The sequence below is a fragment of the Homarus americanus genome, unplaced genomic scaffold, assembly GCF_018991925.1.
Source record: "Homarus americanus isolate GMGI-L3 unplaced genomic scaffold, GMGI_Hamer_2.0 scaffold40248, whole genome shotgun sequence".
Lineage (NCBI taxonomy): Eukaryota > Metazoa > Arthropoda > Malacostraca > Decapoda > Nephropidae > Homarus > Homarus americanus.
Window position 1 is genome coordinate 5,192,852 of NW_024712526.1, and position 17,147 is coordinate 5,209,998.

General features: G+C 36.7%; 1 protein-coding gene across 9 annotated transcripts in view; it reads left to right on the top strand.

Moving 5' to 3' along the window:
• Positions 1-17,147, top strand: part of LOC121861185 (ral GTPase-activating protein subunit beta-like) — a 97,428-nt gene that overhangs the window by 68,208 nt on the left and 12,073 nt on the right. For 8 of the 9 annotated variants that reach the window (XM_042358757.1, XM_042358786.1, XM_042358823.1 and 5 more), the window contains 8 exons: positions 345-558; positions 2,023-2,116; positions 5,276-5,434; positions 6,992-7,162; positions 9,900-10,041; positions 11,798-11,959; positions 14,861-15,000; positions 16,805-16,937. In XM_042358757.1, the coding sequence (XP_042214691.1) occupies positions 345-558; positions 2,023-2,116; positions 5,276-5,434; positions 6,992-7,162; positions 9,900-10,041; positions 11,798-11,959; positions 14,861-15,000; positions 16,805-16,937 (1,215 nt within the window). The remainder of the gene's footprint in view (positions 1-344; positions 559-2,022; positions 2,117-5,275; positions 5,435-6,991; positions 7,163-9,899; positions 10,042-11,797; positions 11,960-14,860; positions 15,001-16,804; positions 16,938-17,147) is intronic. The other variant, XM_042358776.1, reaches the window with a different exon arrangement.

Here is a 17,147-nt window from a genome sequence, read left to right on the forward strand (position 1 = left end):
AATAAATTTCAGGCGATCCTGAGAGTGTTAAATAGTTTTGGGATAGACAGTATCTTGTGACAGTATTATATTCACTTATTTTGTCTTGGGTTGATTATTGTAACTGATTATAGGTCTGACCCATCTAATTATCTATTGAAGAAAATTAAAATAGTGTTGAACAGGGTTGCCTGGCTTACTTTTGCTCTCCTACTAAGGACTCCCACTAACCCATTCTAGCCTTGTTTGTGTGGCCTGTCTCAGGGACACAGAGAGTGGTGTTCTCACATATCACTTGCTTTTTTTCCTTTGGTCATCAACTGGTATAGTATTTTATACTTCAGTTCTCTATTTTATACCATCAGATCCTCAGCCAACAGTAACAGCCCTAATACGGGGACCATTTGGGAGGGTGGCATGGACCATGCAGCTTCGTCACCTACCCAGGCACAAATCCTCAGCTAAGCTATACACTGTTAATCCAGGGCGTCCTCTGCCCACAAATGATGTGGGAATCAAGCACAACGTGAAGCCCAAATACTTCCCAGAAAGTGTGGAAAGAATACCTCTTTGTAAAGCGTAAGTCTCATGACAAGAACTCCTTGTGAGGTTCCTGTTTATTGCATTTCCTAAAATATAGTAATCATTTAGGGTTCTCAAATAAAAAAATTACCCTGTACTTTTTGCAGGTTAGGTTGACTATGTTTGATTGGTGTTACATGGTTTACAATATGAGGAGTCAAACTAGTGTGGAGAGGACAGAGCAGAAACATAAAAAAATATAAGCTAAGTAAAGAAAGTGACAGGAAAGATTAAAACAATAAATAAAATTGCTGTGCACTTATTATCATCTTCAGTATGAACTACACAAAGTAAGTCATTAGCCTTAGCCACCATTTTCAATTGCAATGTATCTTAAAAGTTCTCTTTGTTTGCTAAGTTAAGTGAGCAGTTTTAATCATACTAAGACAGGAAGGCTCCAGTGTTTACAATTCATAGTTATTCTTTGAGCTTCATAATGATACAAGACCCTAAAGTAGGGGTCCCAACCTGTTTCTCATGAGCATCATTGAGCTCTCTGATAGTCTGGCAGTGCTGTTCTACAGTGCTTAAAATTGTGCTTGCAAACATCAGTTCTAAGTTTAGAACCTTAGAACATCACAATATAACTCCTCACTGACAGTTATCAAGCAGAACTGCCTAATGTATTACAAAATCCGTTACTGTTGCCAGTGTCCCGTTAATGTTAGTTTGAAATATTATACCAATATAGTTTATTTTTGTTGAAAGTTACATTTTGAAAGTTTAATTGCTGAAAAAAATAAGAGTGACGGATTTGGCAGAGAAATGGTCAGTTTTGTGTAATGTACACAGACAGGATGCTGAGCTGATGGTGTGATCCTTTACTTTAATTTTTAGGTTTTTAGGGCATTAATACAGGTCTGAAAAAAAATTTGACTAGTTTCATTATGTATTCTTTATTTTTGCAAATATTCAATGCCGCTCCCTTGACCATATAAAAATAAGCTGGGTGCTCATCAGATTAAAAAGGTTGGGAACCCCTGCCTTAAAGATTAGCTTGATGACCCTCATTATTTATTTATAATTTTATTTTATTATATTTTTTTTTATAATTACTTTTACTGGTCACTTGCTTTTTCAAATTCTATTTTTTTTATCACTTTTCCATAATCATGTACACAGTACAGTAGTACTAACTTACCCAAACTTATAAGGCTCAACTTAGTTTTGTGTCATGACATGTCAGCGTGACTTACTTGGCTTATCTTAGTACCGTAATTAATGAATTTCATGTAACGGTAAACAAGGTATTGTAAAAAATACTAATGTGTAATCTTACTCTACTCAACACTATATCATTTTCACTTAGTAATTCAGTATAGTTTGGTTTATGATCATTTGAGTTCACTGCAGTAATGTTGAGTGTGTCTTTGTAGTCTGTAATGATGAAAGAAGGCGGGATTGTACAGTATTTATGTTGTGGTCATATTCAAGTTTTATTGTTAAATGGTTTTATTGCAGGGACAAGTCTATTCCAACTTTGGAGAGTGTGATTATGAATGATGAGAAATCTGCACTGGAACATGATAAGCTTCTTCAAATTTTGGACCATCAGGTAGAGTATTGTAGCACTGTGTAAACATCAGCAGCTAGGAAGTAAAATTGTAAAATTGATTTTAGGAATTCAATTCTTTTTGGCAATATTTTTCTGGTGTAGTCTAGTGTTATCTTGTAGAATTTTGAATATGCTGTAATGCACATTTAAATTGTGCTTTTCCTGATAAAGAGGTTGAAATGTGCTGAACATTCCATAAATATTTGACGACTATCAAACGTATTCAAGATCGTTTTACGTGGGTACTCCTCATGAGGAATCCTCATGGTGAGGTTTGCCCAAGCCATGGGTGTTGGTCCTATTCTAGGTGATACAAATTGTGGTGTTTGCGTGGGACTTGCTCCAGGTGTGTCAACATTAAAACAAAAAAGGAATGTTAGTATGCCTTACACAAACAGCTGATTGCAATTACTGTTAGTTGTAGGGAATAAAAATCAAATAAAGATACGGTATACTGAATCAATAGAATTATCATATACTGTATTGTACAAAGTACGAATCTTGTGGTATTTTTTTTTTTACAAGTTGCATGTCGTCTTGTCTATTTGTTTACAACCGACCTGCTCGGTCTGAGTGTACTGCATTCTCACAGCCACAAAAAATGAACAATTATTCCATGATGCTTCAATAAAGTTGCTTTCATTGGTACCAGATAACAAAATATGTTCTTTCTGTTTAATGTGGCAGGGCTCCAGGGGGGCTGGCTAGGGAGTTAGGTAGGTTAGGTAGGTTTCTTTGTTTGGTTAGGTCAGGTTCTATTACGTTCACTATTATTCATTTGCGACAAATTATTTGAATGAAAGGTACTTAGAATGTTGAGATATATCTAGAACTGGACCCAAAAATATTATGGGACATTATGGGCAACTTGTAAAAATTTACAAATTTTGTATACTGGTGATGAATGAGTTCACATGTGTGTGTGAGGTAGAGTGAAGACTTCAGCATCAGCATTGACTCATCCTTGACCTAGGCTAATATGCTACAAGTATTGAAGTATTTCATTAACTTCGGATATACTATCTGATTAATATATCACTGGACTGGCTCGCCCCGGGTGACGTTCCAGAACGCGCCCCTTTTCTTGCCAATGTTTAAATGCCCAGCGCGGGTTATCAGGCTCCAGTGTGAATATTTGCGACCCGCCACACGCTTGGCCACAGGGGAGCTTCCTAAACATAATTACCTACTTTGTTTGTTTCATTTTCATTGTTTGTCCATTTTATCATATTGTGTCAAAGTAATATTGCTAAAAGTAGTGTAGTTGTATTGAAGTGCAGTATTACTGTAAAATAATGCTATGATTACATTATAAATGTATTTATTTATGGAATAATTATTATTTTATGCATTACTTGCTCTACCAAGCACAAAGACAGCTAGACAGCCTGGCGACCGATTGAGTGTGTGTTGCCGAGCACTTTTTATGAAAAATAAAGCAAATAAAATATTTTAAATTTATTATTTATAGCAAATAAGTATTATGATCAGTAAGTATATGCATTATTGGCCACCTCAGACACAAAGGCAAGCCTAACATAGCTGCTAAGTGCTTAGGTGACTACGAGGCTCGCCGTCATAACAAGCTGTCCACTTATCTCCCTCGCCCCTCCCTCCCTCCGCGCTGCCAAGGAAGTTTCTAGAGGGTCAATATATAGTTTTTTTTATTGTTTTTTCATTTAAAGCGGCACCCTAAACCGGGGCTTAAGGGTTAAAAATATTGACAGCAAAAGAGAAATCTTCCTGGAGTGTGTCAATAATTCCAGTAATATCCGTCTTGAGGATTCCCTACGCTTCTTGAAATTAAAATGTGGGCAGTCCCCATAAGGAGATCTCAAGCTAAACGATCTTAAATACGGCCGTATAAGTCCATGCTGATTCTGATACAGGTTCCCTCTTTTTTTTTCTTTACCAAACATGCACTCTTGAGAGGTTTTTCTTCTCTTAATATATTTAAAAGCAACTTGCATTACATTTGGGGTAGACATTGTTTGTACAAATACCTGAAGTACAGGGTAAATAAATAAAAAAGAAGATGGGGTGGGGGTTGGGTGAGTGAGTGCATCTACCCTTTCTGAAAGCACACAAACAACTGTGCAACTCTTGGGTTTATTACATAGCTGTCATTGTTGATGAAAATTAAAAAGAGAAAAGGTCAATATTGGCAAAAAAAAGACCAAATAGGCTAAACCACCATCTCTTCTGGTTGCATATAATAAGAGGGTGAACAACTAAAATTGAACAGTCTTGTTCATCAAGATATGACTGGAATATTTTAAGTCTAGTTTTCAAATTGGCAGCCCCTGTATCTGTCACCACATAACAATCATTACAGACTAAGTCAGCTGCTGTTTCTCCCTTTCTCTTTAAATTACTAAAATTGAAGATAAATTAATTATTAAACTATTACAAAAATCAAATCAAGTCACAAGTCTCAAGTAAGAAGTCAAGTCAAATTAGATTACTGTGCATCCAAATTCAAGTCAAGTCTGAATTACAAAAATTGGGACATGGGCCAGATTCATGTCCCCACCTCAGGATGGTACTGCTGTAGGGGGTAAAAACTTAATATATGGGTTCGTAAGAGTGTTTGTTAGGAGAATAAGAATATATTGAGAGAGAGACTCTGACAAAGGAGGTAAAGATGCATTTATCTATTGGAAATTTGTTGGAAGAAGCAAATTACATGTGACAGTTGATGTGCTTGAGAGCAATATATGGGCTGAAGGATGCAGAGAGACAGAACTGCAGAAATATGGAAATGTGGAAGTGTATGGCAGATCTGACCAGGATTTGTTTAGAAGGAATGGATTTATGAAAAGAATGGGAGAAAGCCTAACAAAAAGAGTGTACAAGTGTATAATTCAGATGTGGAAGGTGGAAAGGAAATGGATTGATGGATGTATTAGAAATGAAACGTGTGTGTGTGTGTGTGTGATGATAGGTTTCGTGAGGCAACGTGGATAAACCAAAAAATGCCTCATGGCTTTGTTGTTAAGAATGAATGAATGACAACAAATGGTGAAAGAGTTTATTTGCTCTTAGTTTTAGCCTACTTGCAGTACACCAAGAAAGAGTCTAAGAGTGAAAAAAATATATATATGTGTTTTTATTTGACATAATTTGCACTCAAGAAATTTTATTTGTTTCTTTCAACAGATTGCATTTGAAGAAAGTGTTCGGCGGCAGGTCGAGAGGGAGACGTCAGAGTATCCAGATGTTGAGACTGAGTGTGTTGCACCTCCTCTCTGTCTTGAATTTCAAACAGCCCGTCTCCTCCTGTCCCATTTTGGCTTTTTGTCACTTGACGCATTGCAGGTAAGATAACTATACATACAAACATACTGTATATACTCAAGTATAAAGCGATCTCATATATAGTTTGATCCTTGATTTTGGGGTAAAGAGAGCCTGAGTTTTACATAAACTCTTGTACCATTCAACCCTAACTTTTGAGAAATATTAGGTATATTCCTAAACATATTGTGGCAACACACAGAGTCACACCAATGTGTCTTGGTCATGACCATCACCACAACAACTGACATTACGATCAGTGTAACCAACTCTCATGATAACATCCTTCCCTTCATGACAACACACACACACACACACAGTGTTCAGTTCAATGCCTCTGTTATCGCTCCCCTCCTTCCCTTCCCTACATGCCACCCCTTCACCACCCTCTTGTGTGGTAATGTTTCTCTTTACATTCAAGATCCAAATAATATTTTTCAGCAGTATTAGTCTCAAAATATATTTTTATTATAATTTAAGCTTCCTCTCACATTAGTAATTTGTGTATAAAGTTGCCAGGTGTGATCAGCTCCACCTGTTGGGCAGGGAGACTCAGTAACTACACTAGGCACCGTGTTGTTTAACTTGAGCTGTAAGAAGTGCTATATATGGGTTGAAAATCAAACTAAACCAGAGGACTCACAGGGTGTGTGTCAGCGGTTCATTCTGAGTGCCGAGGTCACAGACTTTTTGCGGTGATTGTTATTGGGAAATCTTGATTTGTACTGTACTGTACCTGTATAGGTACAGGTAAACTTTCACCCATGACAGAAGACTCTTGAGTGGGAAAATGTGTATACTGTACATAGCAGAGGATTTTTTTTTAACTCATTTCACTGTGTGACAAGAATATAACCTTTTATACTGTAAAGAAATATTAGTGGTTTATTAGAAAATATTTATTAGTATATTTTGCAAACTTTAAAGAGTAAAAGTTTAAACTACAAAATGCAGATATAATTAATTACAGCATACTTAATTCACAAAGATTAAGCTACTCAAACAAAGAGATCATCAACAATTGGTGCAGTTTTCCAGTGCCATCTGTAACATCACATCATGTATCTCAAAGTTTCAGCTACAGTCTGTCTCCTCATCTCACCAGTACTGTATAACCTCATTTATTAAATCACTATCTCCTTGAACCGTCCTCTCCTTATTAAACTCTGTCTGCTGCACTTTTTACCCCATTTACATCTTACAACTCATTCATCTGTCTACCAACACATAGTATAACATCCTTCAATCCTCGTCATCATTCTGCCTTCATTTTTACTTACGATTTTATTTATTTTTGAACCATGTACAATATCCCTGACTATCAACTCTCCCTTAGCACACAGATCAATAACACTATCTTTCTTTTCCATTCATTCCTGGCACTCTTTTATATCTCCACAAACCCCTCCACTTCTCTCTTATTAACTCCTACATTTAAATCCCCCACCACTGTTACATTATGTCTCACTTTAAGACTTTAACTACAGTTATTCAGGTCTTCCTAGAACCTGTATACATATAGACATTGTTGGGGGCTTGCATGGCACATTGACCTTAGTGATACCATTCTATTTACAGGAATCAGTTGAGTCTGCAGTGCCATCTTTGGTTGCTCTTGATTCAAGTATGGCAGGCTTTGCTCGAGATCTGGATGTCCTTGACACTACCAACAACCGAACTGTGGATACAGCACATATATTTTATGTACGGGCGGGTCAGAGCGCCCCACAAGATATAATGTCCAATGTGGTAAGTTACTTATATATTTTTGTGTGTTATGTAGATATCTTTGGAAGTAAAACCATTAGGAATAAGTTTTCTGTATCCATGCTTTTTGTAAAGTGTGATTAAGAGTACAGGTATCCTTCGTTTAACCATGGGGTTGTGTTCCTGAAAAATGCCACATCCCCACTTATCCCTCGCTTAGTAATAATTTAGCTTAACGGGGGATAAGTGAGGATGCAGCTTACTATCAGATAAATTTTTTAGTAAAGCCTCAAAGATACCTATAAGTACAGGTATTACTATAATTTCTTGTGCATTCTGGCACCACCTCTAACCATTCCCCACCACTATTACTACAGTACACCCTAAGTCAAAATTACCATCAGTTACTATCATCACTCTGCATGTCATCTACCCATGAATTTGTTTGCAAGAAATAAAGTTCAGTTAACCTTACCTACTGTGTCTGAAACCTTAAAGTAGCAATTAAGCATTAAATCATTTACTGATATTAACCTGACCATAAATTTTTTCCATAGTAAAAAGATATTATTATTTGTATGGTAGATTTAGGAGGGTAAATGTGAACATACAAACCCATTATTGAGGTCTAGGAAGTGATCAGGCAGTTACTATCATTCTAATATCCTAATTGTGTATGCACAATACCCTTGTTAATTCGACAAACAAGGGGCTCTGGGTCACTCAAATTACCGAAAAATCCAAATTAACCAAGTTCGGATTATTTTGTCAGTACAGTATTCGACAATTTCGAATTTTTTTGTTTGATTATTCGTCCACTTTCTGTTCAGTTTTTGTGTCTTGCCTTAGCTGTCACATAAAATAATCTATTTATAAATACTGTACAAACATAAATATTTTCTAAATGAACATACAGTCATAAAAAAGTGAATAATACAATATAAATAAATGGATCACCAAGGAGTTAGAATTTAGTTTAAATAGCTTGTATTTGGTTTAATAAACAAAATTATGAGTGATCCAACTCACATTATCATTCAAGATGTCAGGCTATTGATGATTCATCATTGGCCGAGCGGTCAACCAAGCAAATGCAATTGTAAATATGTTTTCTATACTCTTGAGGTGAAGTCAGTGGCAGGCTGACCCAGCCTGGCCAGTGAGGCTAGACAACTTGTGGCATCTGTTTATCACCGTGGAGGATGCATCGCCTTTGTTAGCTCTTATCTTGTTTTTTTACAATCAACCCTAACCACAATGAGTCCAAAGAAGACTGGAATTATATGAGCAGTGCCACTCCAAAGATGAAGAGGAGGACCAACACCTGGACTCTGGTGAAAAGTGCAGGATATTTGTAGTTAATCTTCAAATGGGTTCACAATCACTAAACAAGCTGACAAAATTAAAGACCAGCCAAAATCAGGGACACCCTTGAGTGCCAAGCGATTATCTCAGAGCTGCAGTAACTTGTTGGAAATATGGAGAAGACTGTTAGATTCTTGGACTGAGATGCAGAACCAACGCAACATGCTCCTGAGTCATATGGTCATCTGGTGATCATGCAGAAAACCTAAAACTCTGTATGATGTCCTGAAAGAAATTGTAGGTGCAAGTGCAGAGTGAACACTTCATCACAAGTCATGGCTGGTTTTTTAATATGGAACAACGTGCATAACATGAATATTAATGGTGAAGCTGCAAGTGCTGACAAGGAATCTACAAAAGTTTTCTTGAACATTTGGAGCAAATAATTTGAAAAAAGGATGAGTACAGACCAGACATAACGGGTTGAGGAACTAAGAGCAGTTAGAGGAAGTGTTTGTGTAGACAAAATATTTTTGTAACAATGCTTGCAGAAAAATACATATAACACAGGAAAAGGTATGTGCATTGATGGATCTAAAGAGGGCACATGATAGGGTGTATCAAGAGGCACTGTAAGAGGTGATGAAAATTTATGGAGTAGGAAGAAAGCTGTTTGATATGTTGAGGGTTTCTAAAACAGTATTGCTTGGGTTAGGGTTAACATATAATTAAGTAAGAGCTTAGATGTGAAGGTAGGATTGAGGCAGTGATGTGTGATGCTTCCATGGTTGTTCAGCATATTTGTGGGTGGAGATTTTCAGATTTTTGGAGTGGTGAGGGAAGTGAAAGCAAAGTGGACTAGGTCAGGAGTGAAACTGAAGCTTAAAGATAGGGGGAGAAGTTCTGATAGGATATTGCCCTGTGAAATATGCAAGGAAGTCAGGTTTCATCTTAGAAACATCTCAACCAATGGCTCACTTGACTATATCTTTTTAAGTTTCATAGGTGGAATTTTTAGAGTGTTAGGCATGATAAATACAGGTGAAATTTGATGTCTGTGACCCAAGTTTAAAATTGAGGGTATGAATCAAATGAACTACTATAGCTAAGGTTGATCATGGTGTACTTATCAGTCAGAGATTGTTCCATTAACCATGGCTTGACAGTGCAGTAACCATTTATGCTGCATATACAGACAGAACAATGCATCAGGTATCCTAGCACACAACTTGGATAGCCCCCTGGGCAAGACAAGTTCTGCCTTGTGGTGTTCTGGTAGTGTAATCTCACACAACACTTACCGTATCTCTTACCCTCAACCATAAAATTAGATTTTAGAGATGAATTCTTTGATTTTGATTGAACTAGGTGGACAGTTGCTACTGTATGTTTAACCATCCATTGTCTACCCATCTGTTGGTATACTTTTCATGTTTTACCTTTTGGAACTGTCTGACAGTATTGAATTTTCCAGGTTAGCTCAAGTTCTGTACATCCTCACTTCCTGGAGTTTTTGAATGGCCTTGGGTGGACTGTGAATGTTTATCAGCATCCTGGCTGGACTGGTCTCACCTCTACTGCCTTTACAGTTACTTCACCACCCTATGATGGTACAGGTACACTCACCTTTCTCAGTTTCATCATACATTACTTAAGTTGATTCATATTTTGTAATGAAGTTGGAATTAAATAAGTTCTACCTGTAAATCTATATGTCTGAAACTTAGGTTGTACTCCACTACAGGGAAGTTAACTGACGTAACCATTATCCCCAAATAAGGTTAATACTTACTTTTCTGTATTGTTAGAAATTTCTTGAACTTAATATATAGTATTTTCATGTTATGGTCTTTTCGTACACTTACCAATGTAATGAAAATATAGATGTGTCCTTTGATAGTTATGACTAATAGCCATGTTGGTGAACACACATTGGGTTATGAAGGAGTGTCGGGCAGAAAAGGTTAAAGAAGAGGATACTGAAGGCAAAAGAATGTTTAAGAAGAGGGCAAGTGGGCTTATCATGTATGAGTCAGATGACATAAAATTCCAGATTAACTACTTGTCAGAAAATTAGACAGGAAGCATGTTAGGGATGTAAAGGTGATGGCAGGGATGAATGTTCCTTGCAGCACATATTGTTTGTGTGTGACATATTGTTTAAAGGGAACAGGGAAAGTTAGAAGGTGTTTGTTTGAGAAGAAGAGTGTGGAAGTTAAAGGAATGGAAATAAAGTAAACATCTAATGTTGGGTTAAAAATATTGGAAGTGGCCAGCAACAGTGTGATGGGCAGTGTAGTGAGTTACTGGGCCATTTTTAAGTATATTCTGTTTAATGCAGCTGACAATAAGTGTGGCTGGATGGCACCAATTCTATTGAGTGCAGTGAGTGTGTAAGGTGGGTACATGAGGTACAGTGGAATAGATGACAGACTGTAGGATATTGCTGACATTAAGTGTCCTGTATTCGCAGGTGATCATGTGGCATTAGTAAGGCTGGATTGTGTTTTAGGAGTTTTGCTACCTAAGTGATATGATGAGTGCTGGAGGTGGTGCTGAAGCTTACTCAGTTGCAAGAGTCATGAGTAAGTGGAGGAAGTTTAAGGAATTGTTACCTTTATTGATGGCAAGAGGACCCTCTTTTTTGTGTGAAAGGAAAGATATATGCAACCAGTGTGAGAAGTGTAATGTTGTATGGTGGTGAAACATGGGAAATTAAAAAGGTTTACATTACTTATGATAAGTACTGTAAACCTTTTTACATAAGGTTACATAAGTAACTTATGTAACCTTCAACAAGCTGATATGGGGATAGGAGATGGATGTGTAATGTGTCATTAAAAGATAGGAAACCCTGCTTAGAGCTAAGAGGGTGGCTGGATATTAAGAGTATTGGCAAGGTTATACATAGAGGTAGGCTGAGATGGTTTGGGCATGTGAAGAGAATGGGGGAAATCAGCTGGGTCAAGAAATGCTTGAGTTTGAATGAAGAGGGGAGGAGAGGCAGGGGTAGACCAAGAATGACATGGAGAGAAGTTGTAAGAAATAACATCAGAATTAAGTACATGACAAGTGAGGCTCAGGAGACTGCAGCGTGGAGAGCTGTCATCAGGTAATCATGTCTAACTCAGGCAAAGGTTAATAATGGTAGTGAAACAGTGATGATGATGAGTGTTAAGAACAGGTGTTATGAAGTAATAGATAAATTTAACCCTATTCTTGCCTGTTAAACAAAATATGTCTAAAACTCTTGCTACTAAGAGGAACACTGTTAGAGCAATTTAGAAGTAAACAAATTCTACTTAGGCAACTCAAGCAAGGTGCTACATACCTGTAGTTTAATACTGATATCCCTTAACATTCCACTTAAAGGACCAGTTGATGTCAACCATGGTGGCAGTGGCTTCAGTGGACGTTCCCATGTACTGTACTGGTCTGATGCCTTGAGTGAGATAGCCTTTGTTGTCCCATCCCCAACATTTGGGCAACCATCACCAGGTCATCAACCATCAAGCACAAATAATATTAATACAGGTAAAGTTTATGTAATTCAGTTTATTTCTTCTTTACAACACAGTAATTCTTTGTAAATGTCCTTAAGTCAAAATTATATAACAGGTAAAATCAGAGATGGAGGTGCTGTACTGTACCAGTATATTGATGGTAATGTGCCAGTACCAGTCTACTGTAGTACACCCGCATAAAGGGAGTGTAAAATAAGATTTTCATTGCTAACTTTTGCTTTATTCCATATTCAGTAAGTCCTCATTTAATGTTGCCCCTGAAAACGATGTTTCGTTATAACGTTGCTATTCTTTAGACACCCATGATTCGGATAACGTCGTCATGGACTACTTTGTACGGCACATCACCCTCTCTCATTTTGGAGCGCTACGCTCTCACCCGCGGAGCGTCACGGCATCCCCAAGCATCGTCAGTCTTTGTTAGACTTCCACAGCGTTCGTACGTGTTTAAGTGTTTTTGCCCATAATACTGTACTCTAACTATTCGAAATGGCTTCCAAGCACCCATCAAGTGCTATGATGCTAGTGTAGTGAAGAAGCAACGTAAGACCATTACCCTTGCTACGAAAATGGAGGTTTTAAACCGGTAGGAGGAGCCACCCGCCGGGTCTCAGTGACTGGCCAGCCTCCTCCTCCTCTGCTCCACTACACACTCGCTCCACCATCTCCGTCCATCAGTGATTACAATACAAATGGTTTAGTTTATTTATATAAATAATATTTTCTATAGAAATGCCATTGAATTTCTGCATACAGTATGTAATGTATTTTATGGGGCAAAGGGAGGCTGGGGAACGTAACTCACGTATTTTATCTATTTCTTTTGGGGAAAATTGATTCCGTTAACGTCGCGGTTTACAGGGACAGAACCATGACGTTAAGCGAGGACTTACTGTACTATACTAGAAATAGGATCTTTGCATCATAGCAAAATTGCATTCTGTGAAGTCACATGAAATAGAGAAGACCTGTATTTGGGAAGTAACATAACATAATGATAGTACAGGTAGTATTGAAAGAGAAATGAAAACAAGACCAAGTCAAGTAAAAGAAGTAATTATTAATCTTAGGGATCTGCTAAAAAGGGATATAGTATTAATATTAGCTTGAGAAAAAGGCTGCTCTTTTTTTTTCTTTTTTTTTTGTTTAGTCCATGGCCCGGGGGCGGAAAAAATAATAATATGTAATAGAAATTTATAACAAATTAATAAAAGATTATAAAAGATTATAAAAAAATATTAAATAAAAATATAATAATAATAATTAATAATAATAAAGGACCATAAATAAAAAAAAATAAAAAAAATCAAGAGTGAGAAATGATATACAGGGTACTGTATGTTGTGTTGTCAAAATAAGAGAAACAATTGAGACCCTGCAATTGTGTGTAAATGAGGCAGAAAGTCAGATCAGCAACCTGGGACTTGGTCACAATTTTCATAATGCCATATGGCAGCAGGGTCTACCATCAGACACCAAATTATGCTTCCAATATCTTCCCAGGTGGTATTACCTCCCTGTTTGATAGCTGCCTACTACCTACAATATGTCATCAGTGCTGTTGGCAGGTAGTAGGTAGTAGGCAGCTACCAAACAGGGAGGTACTACCGCCTGGGAAGATATTGGAAGCATAATGTGTTGTCCAATGATAGACCCTGCTGCCATATGGCATCACGAAAATTGTGACCAAGTCCCAGGTTGCTGATCTGACTTTCTGCCTCATTTACACACAATTGCAGGGTCTCAATTGTTTCTCTTACCATTGACAACACAACATACATATATCACTTCTCACTTTTGATCTTTTTTTTATTTACATTTCTTTATTATTAATATTATTATTATTATTATTACAGTTTCTGTATTATTATCATCATTATTTTATTATTTTATTTTTGTTCGTTTTATCATAAATTTTATTTATTATGAATTATTGTGACTATTATTTATTATTATTATTATTATTATTATTATTATTATTATTATTATTATTATTATTATTATTATTATTATTATTATTATTATTATTATTATTATTACATTTTCGCCCCCCAGGCCCCAATGTGGGTCAGTGACCTGTGCCCGGGTGGGCTAATCCCCGTAAAAAAAAAAAAAATAAATAGTGTCAGAAGCATGAACACTTCCAGATACCAGGAGGCTAGAGCCCTTTGAAAAGTGGTGCTACAGAATAATGGTAAAGATAATTTATTTTGATAGATAAGCAAATGAAGAAGTACAAGTACTAAGATGAGCTAGAAAAACAAGACAAATTCTGAAAATCCATTTATTGTAATAAGAAAACTGAAATGTTTTGGTCTTATTAGGGATGAAGAGATAATGATAGAAATGTTAATGGGTAATTCTGAAGGTAGTGGGGCCAGGGAAGGCAGATACTGGGATAGGTGAATAAATGTAAAAGGTGGGTTTCTGGAGAGGTGCAGTATCTGAAATAGCTACCGGTATATGGTTAAGATAGTCTAAAATGTTGAGGGCAGAGGTCACTATGGTTGAAAACCCTTAGACATGAGGACAATACCTTGGTTGAGAAATGGGAAAAAATAAAATAAATCAAGTGAGAAATGATGTTTATCTTGTGTTTTCAAAGTAAGACAAACAATTGAGACCCTGCAATTGTGTGTAAATGAGGCAGAAAGTCAGTCAGCTGCCTACTACCTACTTATTGAAAGGTCAACATGTCCAGATTTCTTGGCAGACATTTCCTTAGCTAAGTATCAATTCTATACCTGTAGTTAATCCTAAATGTCTTTCTATTATTGCTTATGAAGAACTAAAGGTGCTTAGAATTAATTGTGCTTTATCTACACTGCCTTTAACAGGCTGTCAAACCTTGGTGACCTTTCATTTTCAAGATGTTATACCGTACAAGAGTTTTATTTATTTCTACTTTCAGTTGGATTTGTCCTCGACCAATGTGACCGTGTTGGAGGTGGAGGAACTGGTGGTGGATCTGGGAGTGAACGTTCAGATTCTCTTCCTCCTTATGATGGTGATGTAGAGACTGGATCATCTATCTCCTCACATACTTCACAGGTCAATTAACAATAGTTTTTATTTAAGACAAAGATAATTTTGATTAAGAAATATTATCCATTGATATAAAGTAATGAGCTTGACTGCATCATCAGAGAATTGAATTTGGATCCTTACAAGAAGCAGGTTTGTCATTCTCCCATTTTACTGAAATCAGTCATAGATCAGAGATGAACCTTCCATCATGGACTAATTTAACCAGGTTCAAAACAGGATACATAAAGTATGGAAAGTTTCAAGGTCCTGAAGTCCACAAGTTTAGAACAATGAAACTGATCGCCCTCCATGCTTCAAGATTATTCAAGCCAACCTAGAAGCTCTGTAGATTTACTGTCTTCAGAACTACTGTTGGCTGTAACCAAGCAAACAGCATATCAGCTTTGCTGATTTTATTTTGAGATTAAACTCTCATACCCCTGTATATCACTATTAATTCTTACATCTGTTAATTTCTCCCACCTTTTGTTTCCTGTTTTTGCTCTCTAGTCACTTACAGTGGGGTGAGATTATTTCAGGTACTACTTATACTGGTTTGTGTATTTGACAAAAGATAAGTATATTTGTTTCATTCTGGGTGAAGTTACAGTTTATTTAGAACTACGGTAGAACTAATAAATCAAGAGTTGAACAGCTTTCATAAGCATTTGCAGATGAGGTGGATAGATTTTGACTCATTGTTCCTTCTACTTTTCTTCATTAATTTAAATCAAACTCGGTTCACAGGTTGGGAATTTTTGTGTACGTGTACAGGGAATCCCCGGTTACGGAAATTCACTCTCTTGGAATTTTGAAATTGTGACCAAAAAATTCACAATACAGACAAAAAACTTGCCCTTGCAGAATTTTGGCAACTTTTTAAAATTTTTAAAAAAAATTTTTTAACAAAGAAATTCACCGAAATTATAAAATTTATTTCGTGTGGATTCTTGGTGGCAGCTGCAAGAAAGTTTGGAGGGTGTCTCACCTCCCCAGCAGCCACTACAACAATGGCTCTGCTCAGCTTTAGTTCAATTATGTATCTGTGTTATTGTGTACCCTTCTTCAAGATGAGTGAAAAACGACCACCATGTAAAAGTGAAAGCAGTCGTGATAAAATATTCCATAAAAGAATTTCGTTGGACAATAAACATGATGTTTAGGAGATAACTTCCAGTAACTTTTTTATTGTACCGCCTCACCATACCACCTCCTGTGCAGTGTGTGCATTTATTGTCATGTTACATCATGAATGAATCATTGTATGTCTCTATTTTCATTCATGTATGTGCCTAAATTACATTTTTGGGCCACAAAAAATTTCAACAGGAACGCATCTCAACTTGTATAATGGGAGTCAATGGGAAAAATGGCTTCGCAATACGGAATTTTGCATTGCTGAAAGATTTTCAGGAACAGAACCCTTCCGTAACCCGGGGATGCCTGTAGTTTTATGCTTTAGTCTCTGCTTTAAGCACCAGTGGGGCTTTAAGGGAGATCCATTCAGTTATCTGTGTTTTTTTGTTGCTTGTACGGATAAGGTTTTTTGTTTACATCTTGTTGCAGGTGTTTTATAATTTTGCTAACAACCCCTTTCAAGTTTAGACTCATGGGGCTATTGAAAGGAGGAAAACTGATGACATAGTCATTAATGTATGAAAGTAATGCATCTCTGAAGACAGGCATCCTTGAAAAATCTAGGAGAAAAATTATCATATTACCAACTACTAAGATATATTTAGCAGTTAATTAATAAAGACTGACTCTTAAACTAGTACAAGAGTGTAATTTATGGAGTTTGAAACTAATTACAATCAATCTCTTACAGATATCATATGGCCATGGAAATGAAAATAAGAACAGGAAATTTGGTCGACAAACAAGCGCCATGTCCTGTAATGATCACAAAGTCTTTCTTGTGTGGCTTGAAAGTTTTGATGATTGTTATACTTTCCCAGCAAGTAAGTACAGTACAGTGAAGCCGAGTGCAGAGATATGGTTTTTGGTCACCATTTCCTCTCTCTCTTTTATTCTTTTCCTCCTCTTTCTTCATGTGGTAGACCTCCTGTACTACTTGAACAGCAATGATAGCCTTATGCATAAAGGTACCATACTGAGCACAGGGTATAAATGTAAACCGACCTCCTTTTCACCTTGACCATCAACTCAAG